Source organism: Bactrocera neohumeralis, chromosome 5, assembly GCF_024586455.1.
Source record: "Bactrocera neohumeralis isolate Rockhampton chromosome 5, APGP_CSIRO_Bneo_wtdbg2-racon-allhic-juicebox.fasta_v2, whole genome shotgun sequence".
In the NCBI taxonomy this organism is placed as follows: domain Eukaryota; kingdom Metazoa; phylum Arthropoda; class Insecta; order Diptera; family Tephritidae; genus Bactrocera; species Bactrocera neohumeralis.
In genome coordinates, this window is record NC_065922.1 from 74,647,698 (window position 1) to 74,663,137 (window position 15,440).

At 32.1% G+C, this 15,440-nt stretch overlaps 1 protein-coding gene across 3 annotated transcripts in view; it reads right to left on the bottom strand.

The window, feature by feature from the left end:
• Positions 1-434: 434 nt before the first annotated feature.
• LOC126760318 (tyrosine-protein phosphatase corkscrew) overlaps positions 435-15,440 on the bottom strand; it is a 51,470-nt gene continuing 36,464 nt past the window's right edge. For 2 of the 3 annotated variants that reach the window (XM_050475879.1, XM_050475877.1), the window contains 9 exons: positions 7,285-7,450; positions 5,343-5,522; positions 5,142-5,259; positions 4,397-4,948; positions 3,548-3,822; positions 3,399-3,489; positions 3,143-3,332; positions 1,742-2,166; positions 435-1,682 (listed from right to left, as the gene is read on the bottom strand). In XM_050475879.1, coding sequence (XP_050331836.1) covers positions 1,564-1,682; positions 1,742-2,166; positions 3,143-3,332; positions 3,399-3,489; positions 3,548-3,822; positions 4,397-4,948; positions 5,142-5,259; positions 5,343-5,522; positions 7,285-7,450 — 2,116 coding nt within the window. In that variant the 3' untranslated portion in view covers positions 435-1,563. Of the gene's footprint in view, positions 1,683-1,733; positions 2,167-3,142; positions 3,333-3,398; positions 3,490-3,547; positions 3,823-4,396; positions 4,949-5,141; positions 5,260-5,342; positions 5,523-7,284; positions 7,451-15,440 lie in introns of all 3 variants that reach the window. The other variant, XM_050475878.1, reaches the window with a different exon arrangement.

Sequence of the window (15,440 nt, forward strand, 5' to 3'; positions counted from 1 at the left end):
AAAAAAATTTAATATACAATTTGAATTTATAAAATAAAAAATAATTGAAAATACAAAATTTTTTTAACTGAGTTTTGGAATACGTTTATGATATTTTAGCGCGCAAAACTTTATTACTGTGATTTTAAAAAACTTTAGCTTTCTTTAAAAAAAAGCACTGGACAAAAACTGTATTTAAATTATTTAAAAATAGTTAAAGGAACGTTTTATTTAGTATTATAGTTAATTTTCAGTATAAAAAAATTCGCAAGAAATTTTTATTAAGAATAAGAAAAAGTTGAAAACACTTCGAACAAACAATTTTTTTCGAAAAACTAAACTTTTCCTAAACATATTTTCAACAACTTTCACAAAAAAAAAAATAATTTTCACGATTTCTATTAACGCATATTTAAGCTGATTTTTTAACAAATTTTTAAATATTTATTTAACACTTACTTTGCTTTGCAAATTATTTTGATGTTTCTACAAAGCCTTCGAACTCAACGCTAATTTCTTCAATTTTTTATGCACTCTAGCAATATTTAAAATATTTTTTTGCTTAATGTTGCCAATTTTCTTTTTTTTCAATTTAATATTTATATTTTTGATTTTTTGATTTTTGGTGACGCATTTCTTGCTAAGCATAACTGTTAAATGGCTTTACATTTTTTACCTTTTAACTTTTATATTTTTTACTTTTTAATGCATCAATACAGATCACAATCAACGCTTTATCATATTTTTATAAATTATTATTCTTTTTTTGTTTTTTTAATTATAATTTTACGTTTGCTTTAACGCTACGCTACTAAGCAGCGATGCTGCTACACAACTACAACTACAACAAAAATATAAAAAACAGCAACAGCCACAGCAGCAACAAACTACGCTAGTACAATAACAACAATAACAATTATTATTACGGTTTTTTCGCTTAAAAAACGGAAACGAGCAAAGAAGTGGGCATAAAGTGGGCGTGGTGGTAGTGGGAAATGTAATTGGGTTGGGGTAACAATTAAAAAAAATTAACTGCAGAAAATATTATGGAAAAAGCTACGAAATTAACGAACAGCAAGCGGCGCTTGGCAGATTGTTAACAAGCAACGCTGTGAAAATTTTCAAAAATTAATAAAACAATGTAAACTAAAACGAAAATAAAATAAAATGTATGCCAAAAAGCAAAAAAATTGAACGAAGCAGTAATATTAAAAAGTCCTTAAAGGATCAATAGAACAATTAAAAAAGCTACGAATAACAGTTTATATAAAAAATAGTTTTCAGCGCTTTTCAGCGCACATTTGAAATATAAAGCATAATTCGAGTGAAAATCGGCAAAGGTGTGGGATATTTTTTTGTTTTTGTAAATTCGTGGAGTTGCCACTACAACACGTCTTTTTTATACTTTTTTAGAGTTTGTTGTTTTTCCTAAAGCGCGACGCGTACTTTTAAGCGAACGGCAGGATTTGAAGTCACCTTCATAGTGCCCGTTCTGGCATAGTGAAAGAAGGAGGAGTGGAAGCAGAAGAATTTCTAACAAAGACATTAGGTTTTGTCGCTTCGCTGTTTTTAAAACCTTAACTGTCATGTATAGCTAGAGCGCGGCGGTGTCGGCGGCGCTGACTGTTGCCGATGCTGTTGTTGTTGCTGCTGTTGAGCGCTGCCTGTGCGCATGCTCATGTCTTTGGGAATGTTTTCGTTGGCTGTAAAGCGATGGGAGTCAACGATTTGAAAATACTAAGCCGTGTGAATACCTGCTTACCTGCCGCAGCAGCACTGCCGCCGCCGCTCGCATTCGGCGTGGTTGGCATAGCGGCCGTTGGCTGCTGCTGCGGTTGCATAGCGCTTTGTTGTTGCTGCTGCATACTGCTATCACCCGCTTTCGATGCTAATGCCATGGCGCCGAGCACACTGGCCGGCATTGGTGGCAGCGGCGCTTGTTTGCTTTTCGCAGCTAACGGTGGTGGGGCTGCTGTCACTGTGCCATACAGCTGCGTCGGTTTGTTGGCGTTTGTGGAGCCAATGCTGGCATAGTGATTCATACTCTCGGCGGCGTTGCTGGTCGCATTGCTGTTAATGCTGATGCTGCTGCTGGCCACTGATTGGTTTTTACTTGCTAAACTTACGCTAGAAATTGCTGATGGTAGTGGAGATCTTTGTGTGTCACTGCTGCTTTCGCCTGTGTACCTGCAGTTTGATAGAAGAATGTGTTAATTTACATAAATAACGGTATTTTGTAAGCATAAAGTGTTAAAATTGCAATTCAGCGCGTTTAAATGTTGCTGAATTGGTTATTTTATACGAAAACTCTATAGTAATTGCAGTGCTTGTAATATTTATGTATACAACTAAAGCAACTAGTACCAAAACGAAATTCAAGGTATTTTGCGGAAGTAAATTATTTATTTTGTCATTATATGACTTAAACTCATTTACTTAAGTCATTTTATATGCTTCTTTAATTCAAAAATCTAAGTGCCCCTATAAAAATATTAATTCAACGCACTAATCTGTTATTCAGCTTTGCTGAGACAATGCTGATTTGTATAATACTCTTACATAGTACGCTTTGGCGTTTAAAGAACTAATCAAATTAAGAAAAATATATTAAAAAAATATATTCAGCGCATGCAGCGCTTTGTTGGGCCTATAAAAATATTAATTCAGCGCACTAATATGTTATTCAGTTTTGTTGGAACAATTCTGATTTGTATAACACTTTTGCAAAGTACGCCTTGGCGCTTAAAAAAACTAATCAAATTAAGAAAAATGTATAAAAACATTGCAAGTTTTAATTCAGCGCATGTAACGCTTGGTCGTGCCAATTTACAATGCATTTTTACAGCTAAATTTTACAATTTTACTTTACTTTACTTATATAAATTTATGTAGCGTAGAAGATTGCTGTAGATAATTTGAATTCAGCATAGCTGTATAGTACATAACTTGGCTGAATGTCAAAACAAAGTCGCCTAATATAGTTTTAGCATCATAAAAAACATTAATATCAAAATTATAATTTTCGATAACAGCAAACGCTATTCAGCACTGTACAAAAAACCCCTAACTACAAACTACTAATGACTTTAAGTATTTTAAAAGGCAATATGCAATTAACGTTTCATCACGACTTGCTTTTGGTTGACTGAACGTGAGTACTCACTTTATATTTGTATATTCACGTCCGACTTGTAAGCTTTGCTCTTCGGCACGTTTGCGCTGTATTAGCGTTTGTATGTAGTGCTGCACAGCATAATAAACAAATTTATATTGTGCTTCAGTTTGTACTAAACCAGAACGTTGGGAGCGTAACATTTGTATTGTGCGCTGTATATCGATTTCGGTGCCCAAACCTGTAGGTAACGGAATGAAACAATTAAAATACTCGACACATTTAGCAGCTGCTTCGCAGAACTTACCATATCTATCGATTTGATCGAGAATCATGTCAATCACAATGAAAGTGCCCGTGCGACCAATGCCCGCTGAACAATGCACACAAATTGGGCCCTAAAAATATTATAAAAAATTTAAAATATGTTATGAAAAAAGACTTTTCTTCACTTACCGGATTCTCGCCCGTCATCGTTAGCTGACTTTGCCTGGAGTTCACGTCTTGCAGGAAATTCAGCACACAACCGGGATCCGTGGGCACACCATGATCGGGCCACACTTGAAAGTGATAGTGATAGATACGACGATCGGGCTTATCACGCCAAGAGAATAGAAACTCACGCAGCGTATAATCATTAGTTTTGTTTTCTGTGAGACATTGTATTTTCGCTGGTCCAAATTGTCGGCATTGGCCCTCATCCGGCCAGTATTTGGCACATTTACTGCGGTCTGCAAAAAAAAAACAATGGAACATATTTGTAAATCACGTGAAATTTGTAGTTCAACTAAAAATCTGCTGAATTATAGTCAGAATTTTTAAGGCAGTATCAAAAATAAATGTGCTCTCGCGCAATTAGTTAATTAAAGCGCGCTGAATTGAAGTTAAGCACTTTTTTGTCAACCAAAAATAGCTTTAATGCTTTAAATCAACTAATATATGTATAAGCTCATATAAAAATCAGCTGAATCAAGTCATAGCTTTATTATTAAAAACTTAGTCTCAAAAATAAAAGCCTCTCGCTGCGCTGAATAACTTTAAAATTGATTTATTAGAGCTGAATTGAATATTTTAATATATTCAGCAAGCTTTTTCTCATCTTAAATACTAAAAATGTAAATTTCACTGTGCTGAATATGACTAAAATCCCGGGGATTTAACTGAATTGCTCCACGAAAGAAGTATTTAAAAACTTTGACATTTTCCTTGCAAAATACTGAGCTGAATACACTTATTTTCAATCTAAAAGGGCTGAATTAAATATTACCTTAATAGTTAGTAATCAAATTTCATTCACACACTTACTTCTCTCAATCTCTTTGGTTGTCATCACAATCACGCGCGTATTCTCCTGCCAGATCATGTTCCAGAAATCGACAATCGTGGTCTGTAAACAACCCTGCGTCGCAATGTACACCTTGAACATATCACGCTCTGCCAACTCATTGTTGCACTTCTTCAATAAACCACCCGCACTGGAAGCCGCACGTGAACTGCAACTAGCAGTGCTGTAAGCGGTCGCCGTTGAGGCCGATGAATCGCTGCGCTTATGCTTATTAATCGTATCCGATTTTTTATTACAGGTTATACAATTGCTCAACGGCAGCACAGAGGTTTTGACAGCACACTGCACACATGTCTTGTTCAGCTTCTGACAGTTGGTACAGTTCTTCTGTATTTGAGCAGCGCTGCAGGCTGGACAAGAGGCCACCATGCCAGTGGCATTCAAACTCTCCGACGATGAGCTCATGCTATTCAAATCGCCATCGGTGGGTAGGCGAATATAATTCGCATTTATATATTCAGCGCCGGGCACACTCTTGTCCACATCCAATAGTTTAACGCGGGTATGATCATCTACAGTCGGTGACAGCGGGTGTACGAGCGAAAACGGAAAAAATATGAAAATCATTTAATTACAAAAAAACATTGACATGCAAAGTGGGGGCGAGTGGAAATAAAAATAAGCATTTTCGCACGTGCGAATCCCACACTCTGCAGGCGCGTGTACATATGTATGTACGAATACTGGTGTCTATTTGTGACTTACAGGGCAGTATATTGCGATAGCGATTTTTGCTGCGATTCTCCGGCTTGTAGCCTTCAATGCGACAAAACATATTGCGATTGTCTTGCTGCAGCGATTCGAACTCCTCCCAGAAGCCGCCCTTAAAAGTGTAAACGTATTATTAGTAAATAGAAAAGGTTACTCATACGCCATGTTGTTTTTTGGAACTGTAGGTTAACTTACCTTGGCCAATTGATTAACTCGTTCGTTGATGCCGCCGGCTGTGATGCGCGTCGCATTGAATGGCTGACGCAAATGCACCACTGTGCCGTATGTCTCCACCATCGGATTGCGTTTGTAGTGTTCGATGAGTTCGGACAACGTGTCGAAGGGTTCACCACCGCCAACGTCGTATTTTTTGTCCTGCAAAGAAGCGGAGATAAATAAAGCGATGAGTTTGTAGAAAAACAGTTAATTTAAGTAAAAATAATTAATAACAAATTTAGTAGTATTTACAAATAATTTGTTAAATAAAATTTATCGGCAAATAAAATGGTACATAATATATATACATATATTTCTTGTGTGCGTGTGTGTCACTAAACTCCTCTTAAATGACTGGATCGATTTTGAGGAAATTTTTTGTGTGCGTTCAAGGAGATTCTAGGATGGTTTAGATTCATAATTTGGTCCAATTTGTTAGCTAAATACTAACGCAAGTTAATTACAGAAAAATATGGCAACATTTAGAAAATAAAATTTACCAATGATGTTACAAAAAAAAATATTTAATAAGTTACAAATAAATAAATAATAAAATAAATTAAAAATTAAAAAAAAGAAAAGTAAATATAAAATAAATGTAAAAAATAAAAGCTAGCCACTTGCTATACTTCCAAAAAATAAAAAAAAATTTCCTTAATAAATTCGAACAGTCTCTTATCAATTGTCATAAATTGTAATTTTTTTTTCCAAACTCTACAAAAAATTTATTTTACAATTAAAAGTACAAAAAAAAACAAAAAAAAACCAACCGCAGAATATAGCGCTTTTATTACTGTTTTTGTTATTACTTTTCCGCTTTTTAGCTTAAGCAATTCAAAACAGTTTTTCCGCAACCAACTAATTTATTACTTCAAAACTTTGTCAATATTTGTTATCGTTTCCTTTTTATAGCGCTCCAAATCGCAATGTTTACCGTGGCGTGTTTTTATTTTTGTTGTTGTTATGGTAAATTTTTCTACTTTCATAATATAGCATGCATATATTTGCATATTCGCATTTGTTACTATTTCTATCGCAATTTTTATCGTGTCTAAGCAATGCTTTTACTGTTGCTATATTTCGTACTTGTTGTTTTTGCTGTTGTTGTGGCCGTTAAAGATCACTAGCTTTTGGTTTTTTGTCTAAGCAGTAATTTAACACCTTTTTGTTGTTGTTATTAGTTTTTATTTTTTATATATTTTTACATATTCTCACTATTTTCTAAGTAATTGATTTGCTGGCAACAACAATAAAAAAAACCAAAACAAAATACGAATATTTTTGCATTTGTTGTTATTGTTGCATTTGGCGCAAGTCATTTGCTTGACTGCCACTGACATTACAGTGATTTTTGTTATTGTTGTTATTGCTGTATTAGTTGGCTGCAAGTTACGTTGCTATGTACGAAAATTTCAAGGTCGAACGTTTCGAGGAAAAACATTGAAATAATGGAAAATGTATTTTTTATACATATTTTTCACAGCAAATTTTGGATGAGTGAGTCACAAAACATATTATTTTAAGAAACGTATAAAAAGTACTCAATAATGGAAAAAAGAAAATAATTATGTATTAAAAAAAATGCTAATAAAGATTTAGAAAAAATGTAGGAAAACACACTACGAAATATTTACACCTTGAACAAACTTATTTCGTTGAAATTTCAAAGAGTCTCCAAACTCTCCACTTTAGAAAAAAAATTTTAATTTTACATTTTAGTACTTGGATGAAAATTTTCATTATTACTAACATTTTTAAGCAGCTTGTTGTTATTTGTAGAGTTTTTTTTATCAGTAAATATATACATTTTTTGTTATTTATGTTAAATTTGTGACTACATTTTCCAGTATTTAGAAAACTTTGTACATTATTCTCATTAAAAAATATATTACGTTGTAAAATTAATTTATACAAAACTCACCTGCCGCCATCGGATCATGACGTGCGTCACTTTATCATCTGTCCGCACTGAAAGCACAAAATCACCAGGTTTACTTTGAGATTCACGCACCAGAAATGAACCATTCTTTCCACGTTCTAGTATCAATTTTTCAGCTTCCTTGCCCGAAAGATTGCCATGAAACCATCTGCAAAGAGATAAAGAAGACATATTCATGAAAATAAATTACAAATAATTTAAATAAAAAATAAATAACATAAATACAGTGGCATAATATTTATTACAATAATACAAAATGCGTAGAAATAAAGTTAAAATGTTTAGCCGAAAGCACATGAAAGTGTTCTAGCCAACATTTTTACTAATTATTTAAGATTTTTTAAAGTTCTTGTGCACTTTTTTTACTAAAATTTATTTTTATCTCATTGTTTGCAAGTCTCCAAGCTTGTTTTATCACTTTAAATGTAAATCTTATACGCAAAACATTGTAATCTTACTGAAAAACTAAGTTTTATCAAAATTTGCAAAAGTCTCCAAACTCTCCAATTTCGGAGTTAAGTTCAAATTTTGCATTTTAATGCTAAAGAAAAATATTTTATTGTTGTTAAGCCTTTTCGACAGTATATTTTTCTTTAGAGAGTTTTCTTTATGTTGCAAATTGCTAAGTTTTATCAAAATTTGCAAAAGTCTCCAAACTCTCCAATTTCGGAGTTAAGTTCAAATTTTGCATTTTAATGCTAAAGAAAAATATTTTATTGTTGTTAAGCCTTTTCGACAGTATATTTTTCTTTAGAGAGTTTTCTTTATGTTGCAAATTGCTAAGTTAATTGCTTTATTTCAATATTTTCGTGGTCCCTACACGTAAATTTCGTTTTTTACAATACGCTTGTTGAAATATATTTGTTCTGTATGTATTAACAGTTTTTAATGCATTGTTTGCTAACAATTTATAAAAACTAACCACAACTCTTACCTTACCTTAAATGGCAATTTTTTTCTAGCAGAAAAATATGTACTTATATTTTTGATTTTTTTTATATTTTCAAACAAATAACAATTGTTCTTTCTTATTATTTATATTTAAATTTTTATTTTTTTTAATCTTAAGCAATTGTTTTGCCTTATTGTTATTAGTAATTATCACACAATTGAGAAAGAAATTTAAGTTTTGATCTATTTACAGACTTTAAATTTTTTTTACAACTTTTTAATTACATTTTCTGCTATTTCATTGTTAATTTGGGCTTCTAAATTTTTGATATTTATTGTTTATTTAATTTTATTTATTTATTTTTTAATTGTTAGTGTTTTTCTATTTTTAATTTATTTACAATTTTTTTTTAAATTTATTTATGTTTTCTTATATTTTTAATTTTTCTTTTCTGTTTTAATTTTTTTTTTTCAAAACTTTCTTTAATGCTTATTTTCTTCTGCGTACTGAAATCACCAAAATTTCAAACATCATTCAACAGAAAAAAACTCAATTGCCGAGCTCACGTAATTCAATCCATATGAAGGTGAATATTCTATAACAAAACAACGAATGAATTTAAACAAGTAGAGTTCTAATATTCACAATTCTCGTTGCAGTAAATGACACCGTTTCGCTTCGCAATGCAATTGCGTACTACGAAGCGCAAAAAACAGTGCGATGCACAAAAGCCAGTTCAAGCGCTCGTACTATAAGCTGTGTAGACTTTGTGCGTGTGTGTGTGATGTGTGGATAGATGGACATGACGACAAACCAGCGACATAATATACGAATTTAAAGCAAACACTCACACCTATAGACATACATACAATTATGTAGATATGTAAGCGAATATATATGAGAGCGCGCAATTCTATATGGTGTCATATAAGTCGAGTCCAAATACACGCCGCCGTCATACTACAACCCTCAACACACTTCCAGAATTGGCGACCCTAAGCAGCTAGTCAGCTAGTCACCGTAAGCGTAAACCCCAAGCACAAATCGAACTAGTGAAGTACGTAGTGGAATCAAAACAAAAGAGCGCGCTCTGCTGGCGAGCGTGAAACGACGTTCGGCCAGCTCGTCAAATAGACAGCCGACAGTCGAGCCGTGAGCTTGCCCGCCAGCCAAACGCTCGATTCCCTACTTGTCGGGCTGCGAGCAGCTTGTTTTGCGGCCAACACAAGACAATAAATGGCAAGAACAACATTCAACCAACAAGCGCAACAACAGCTGTTAGCATTTGAGCACAAAGCAAATGTTAACACCAAACACATATACATATGTATATACACTAGCGCTGCGCGTATGTGTGAGTGCAAGCTTGCACATTTGGTTTATGGCTAAGTTGCATTGTTGCTGCAGTTTTCGCCAACGAAAAAGGCAACTTGCAGTTGGCCCGGAACAGCTGAGCGCGCTCTCACTCAGCGCTGAGCATGCTCGCAGCGCATTTACATAGATAAATACACATATTTACATATATGCCGATGAACAAATGTGCGTTCTAGCACGCTGCAAGCGCTATATAGGTTGTTGCATCAGGCATACATAAATATCTACCGACACATACACATGCAAACAAATGCAAATATATTTTACAATATTTAGGGGGGTAAGTTGACCTTAGATTCGCTACTTCCTCTGCCTATTTATTTCACAATTTCGCAAGTAACCGCGAAGGCCACGTCGGAAGGAATTGCATGCTCATTGTTATTGCTTGCTTTTTTACATTCATCGCTTTGTTCTACTAAATTTTTAAGTGAAAAACACTTCGTGGCAATAATTTCAAGGAAACTTGTAGCTAGCGGCATGTAATTGCCAAAGGCGGTAAAGAGTGACGCCGTTATGGTATGACATAGCAGCGGAACTTTGGTGGGAGTTGGAGCAGGTGCATCACCAAATGAAGGTCAGTGGCCTGCATATACGCATATGTGTGTCAGTTGAAATGTACAACGTTGAATAATGGTAGGTTCTACGAGGTTGAATTAGTAATTAAATTGATATTTTTAAAGCTTCAAGTAGATTGAGTAGCACAAAGTAACGATTTTGAATAAAAGAAGATTTTATCTTCAAAATATTGTTAGATATAATAGATAATTTTAATATTGCGTCATTTTAGAAGAAGTCTCCAAACTCTACACACGTCAAAATGCAATAATAATAATGCTAAATGTAAGAAAAACTAATTTTAGAACATTTTTACGCAGTTTCAGCATTTTTCGGAAAAGTCTCCACTAGTAAAAAATGTAGCAAATTAGTTAAGCGAATATCAGTTATTACTAAAATACATGCAAAATAGTTTTAAATTATAACAAGAGTCTATATTGACCGAAAATCTTGAAACCAAGCTATCATAACGCTCAAAATGTATATTTTGAATTAAAAATTTGTATGTGTATATGTATGTACATATGTATGTACTTTACAACCGCTATTAATTTGAAAAACTGTCACATCTATAAAAAGAAAATTTGTTATGAGATACATACAATGTAGTATATGCTCATCGAATACTAATTACAAAATTAGAATTTCAATTTGTATTGAATTTTGAAAGTGTACATTGGCAATTAAAAACATACGACTTTAGCTGTGTAATTGTATAATTGCGATGTAAATGCGAAAATTCGAAATCTTATGAAACCAACTATTACTTTTGCATGAAAGTAGCATTTCTAATTTAAAAAAACATTGATTAGTTCATTAATTGTTCAAGCTCCGATGCATATATCAGTTCAAATATTTCAGATGCTCTCACTTATTTTTGCGCGTAAATAATTCATGTAATCTAATTACATAACAATTGTTTAATTATTTAACAGGAATCACTAAGGGACTTAATTGGTCTAATTATTATTATGCATATGTAACTAATTAAAATAGTTCTAACCACTTAATCTTATAATACTTTCTGTGAGTTCATTGATACTGTAATTCGAAGCAATTATATTAAAAGTAAGTAGCTTTTTGTTTCGTTTAATTCTAAAAATAACCACTTTTTAGACAATAAAAGTTTAAATGATGCTTTAATATTAACTAAATAATATAAACAACAAATTTTACAAAAGCTTGAGAAAGTCTCCAAACTCTCCACTGGTTAAATTTTTCTAATTCTTTATTTATTTTTAATGATTGAATGATTTTCATTTTATTCTACACAGTTTTGAGCCATTTTAAAACTCTACACTACCTGAAACTCGTTCTTTTGTATCCTAGGTATGAATTTAGCTTGTATTATTTACTTCAAGTTTCATTTCCTTGCAATAGCTGCAGATAATAATCTTATTGAAGATGGTTTTGAATAATTTCGAAACTCTTCACTAACTGAAGCTTGTTACGACGCATGAATTTCACATACTTGTGAATAAATGTTATATTTTTAATACTTTTACAGAAAGTTTCCAAACTCTTCACTAAGCGCAGATTCAATATGTAAGAAGTGAAGTACTATACACATTTTTATTGTGCTTAGTAGATATATTTATTGAAGTTTATCATATCTGACAGTCAGATACAACATTTGAAAATTTATCTGTGTGTATGTACATATAAGTAAGTAGTATGCCAGTTAAGTGTTTATAGAAATTTTTAAAGAATTTACTCTCTCTATTTTTAAGTAAACTAAAATGTATGCTTAGCATAATGAACTTTCAAGAAGTCATGTGAATTTCTGAACACATCAAGTGTATTGACAAATTAAAAACAAAACATACATATCTACATATACATATACATATGTACATAACACATATTCACATACCAGCATGTAGGTTTGAGTAAATAAAAAAATTATATTCCTAAACCGCAAAAATAGCAATTATTAAACAAATAAGAAAATATTCCATTAATGAAAGATTATGAAGCAGACAAAGGCAAGAGAGAGTGAAAAAAGAGTGTGAAAGAGGCAGACATTTTTCTCATTCGCAAATGCAAATTTATGCCAACGGAAAAATAGAATAAATAATAAAGTATAATAAATATAAACAAAATAAAAAAAGTAAATAAACAAATGCGTTTTATGTGAGTTTCTCATTCTAGAGGAATATAAGTATGTAAATATAGCAACAAAAGAGCGCACAAGGTCGGTCATATTATGCTATGTATAATTAATATACGCATGTAAATTGCTCATACGCCGTGGCGCCAATGGACGACAGTTCAGCGACATTACAATGTTGTAAAGCGATAAACTTAATAAAAATGGACTCATTCATATGGCTTAAAGAGCTACTTATTGCGCTAAGCACGATTACCAGAAGAAGTTGTTGTAGCTACAAAACCTTTTTAAAGCATAAATTGTAAAATTAGCGACAAACCTTGAGCAAAAACTCATTAGCACTATGGGTATAATTTAAAATAAAAACTTGCCGGTTTAAACCGATATGCATGTACATATGTATGTATGTATGTAAATAAAATATAGAAATATGTGCATGTTTAGTATTTCGAAAAAGGTAAAAGTAGAAAATAGCATTTGGCTTGTGATCGAAAGCTAGTTCAAACCGGTAAGAAATTTATACTGAAGGATAAAGCAACTACACTCATTGGCTTAACAGCACCATTTAACAAAATTTTGGAAAACTTGATGAACACTGAAGTTCATTTACTAGATAAATATGCAATATAAAATAAATAAATAAAAATTTCATCTACTAAACTTAAATACCACATTTCCAAAAACTCTACACTTACAAAACTTTGTATAATACAACACGCGAACACGCACAAACAATTAAATTTTCACTTAATTTGCCAAAAATGCAATTTTCAAAAACTCTCCACTTTTTATATACAGTAAGTAAGGCGCTAAAAAGTAGAATACAACATGCGAGCACACACAAAAAAATTAATTTACGTTTAATTTGCCAAAAACATAATTTTCAAAAACTCTCCACTTTTTATATACAGTAAGTAAGGCGCTAAAAAGCGCACACGCAAGTTTTAGAACATTTCAATTACTTTTTTGCATACTTGGAAAAAGTTTTGAAACTCTCCACGACCAAAAAAGTCATGCAAAAGTGCGTAAGCACGTTTTGAAAACATACCTTGAGCAAACGATTAACACCATTTAAATTTGTAACGAAATGTTGAATTTGTTGTCGAAATTTGTATCAAGTTCAAATATCAAACTGAGGGCATTATTTTGCAGCACGTGACTAAAGTCACGCACTAAAACTATTTATAAAATAAAGCCTCCTGTCAGCTTTACACACATATGCGGTTATTTACACAAGCGCACTTCCTAATTTCTTATATACAATTTATATTGCATTTTAATGGGAATGTAAATGAATAAGACACACATGTACATATGTAAAAGAGGAAACAAATGGCACGTAAAACATAGACGCAAGACACCCACCCGGTTCACTAAGCCGGTTAGATACCCAAAGCGCTTGGCTGGCTATTTTACAGTAAATTAAATTAGCTGTTGACGCTAACGAAACCAGTTCAGCCATCTAGCTGGTAGACGTTTAAGTAAATTTGTAGACGTGCAACTTTAGTCAATGACCTTTCGATTTGTACACATACAAATATAAAGTTTTAAAAATATACAAAACAAAGCTAATATTTATTTTTTTTTGTATTTAGATTAATATTTTTTTGTAAATAATTTGTATTCCACTAATGCCGTAATTTGTATAAGAATGTCAATAAAGCTGATTTAGAAATAAATAAAACCACTGACAAATTGTTAAAATGTGTTGAAATATTTCATTAAAAGTTGAATGACTTTTGATAACGCAAATTGTGCGGGGCGTATGAGTAATATTAAAGGAGTACGCAAAAACTAACTGTTTAATTTGCAAAAAGACATATTTCCATTTCTATTTGCTTATAATAGATTTTTTTTTAAATAAAAATTTTGCAAAAGTCTTCAAACACACAAAAAATAACTGTTAAATTTGCAAACAAACCAATTTTTATTTGTATATGCATATATTTGCTTTTTTTTCTTCAAAAATAAAATTTTTACAAAAGTCTCCAAACTCTCCACATTGCAAAAAGCACGCGCATTCTATTATCAGTTGTATGTAGAGTAATTTTAAAAATTTACGGCCGGTTATAAATAGATTTTCGAAGTCTCCAAAATCTACAATTGCGAGAAAATATTTTTAAAAATTGCTTATAGGATATTTCCATCATATGACCAATAGATAAATTCAACAACAAAATATTAAAACAGTTTTTTTACTCCTCATAAATTGGACGCTGCATAACACGCGGAGACTTCACAAAAAAAGCAGACCATTATTTAACTTTAATTAAAAGCTGTTTGTTTATGTACTTTTTATTAATTTCGATTAAACCTTAACCCATATTTACTTTCAATAAAGGTATTGCACAACAATTCCATTCAGGTTACTAAAAGCTTTATAGAAATTGCGGGGAATTTTCTTGTTAAAAAAACGTGAAAACACTAAAAGGCATTGATTAGCAGTTGCATGCTAGTAACGTTGGTCAGTAACTTAAACAGGAATTATTTACTTTGCAATTTAATAAGTAAATATTATATTAATAACAGATTAATTACTAAAGAAAAAGTTTTCTTTACTTTTTTATAAATAATTTTTTACGTTTTTTTAAGCTGGTTTTTCTAAAATTAAATAATTTGCAGCTGGACCAGGAAGCAAAAAATTATATATTGCTTAGAAATTTAATTGTAAAAAATTATAAATTAAAAGATAATAAAAGAAATTAATTTAATTCGCATGACGTTTCGACTCTGGCATTATTAAATCGTTTTGACGCGATTAAGGTCAACGGCAACCACGATGTAAACAAACCATTTAATAGGCGCTGCTGTTTCGTACAGCAGTTTGTATTGAATGAAAGCGCGCAAAACTGGTCCGCCAACAGCGACAGCTGGTTGCTCGTGGGCGCAAAAGATTGCGAAAAAAATTAATTTTTATTTTATTTTCACGCGTGAAAAATGGTGTAATTATCAGTAAATTTATGGCTTTTAAAAACGTGGTGGCGCTATAAATTGAAAAAAATGCACGTATGTACATATTTACATATGTATGCATAACAAACAATAAGGTTATTGTGATTTTTATACCCTGAACAGGGTATATTAAGTTTGTCACGAAGTTTGTAACACCCAGAAGGAATCGTCGGAGACCCAATAAAGTATATATACAAATGATCAGAATGTCGAGCTGAGTCGATTTAGCCATGTCCGTCTGTCCGTCTGTCTGTA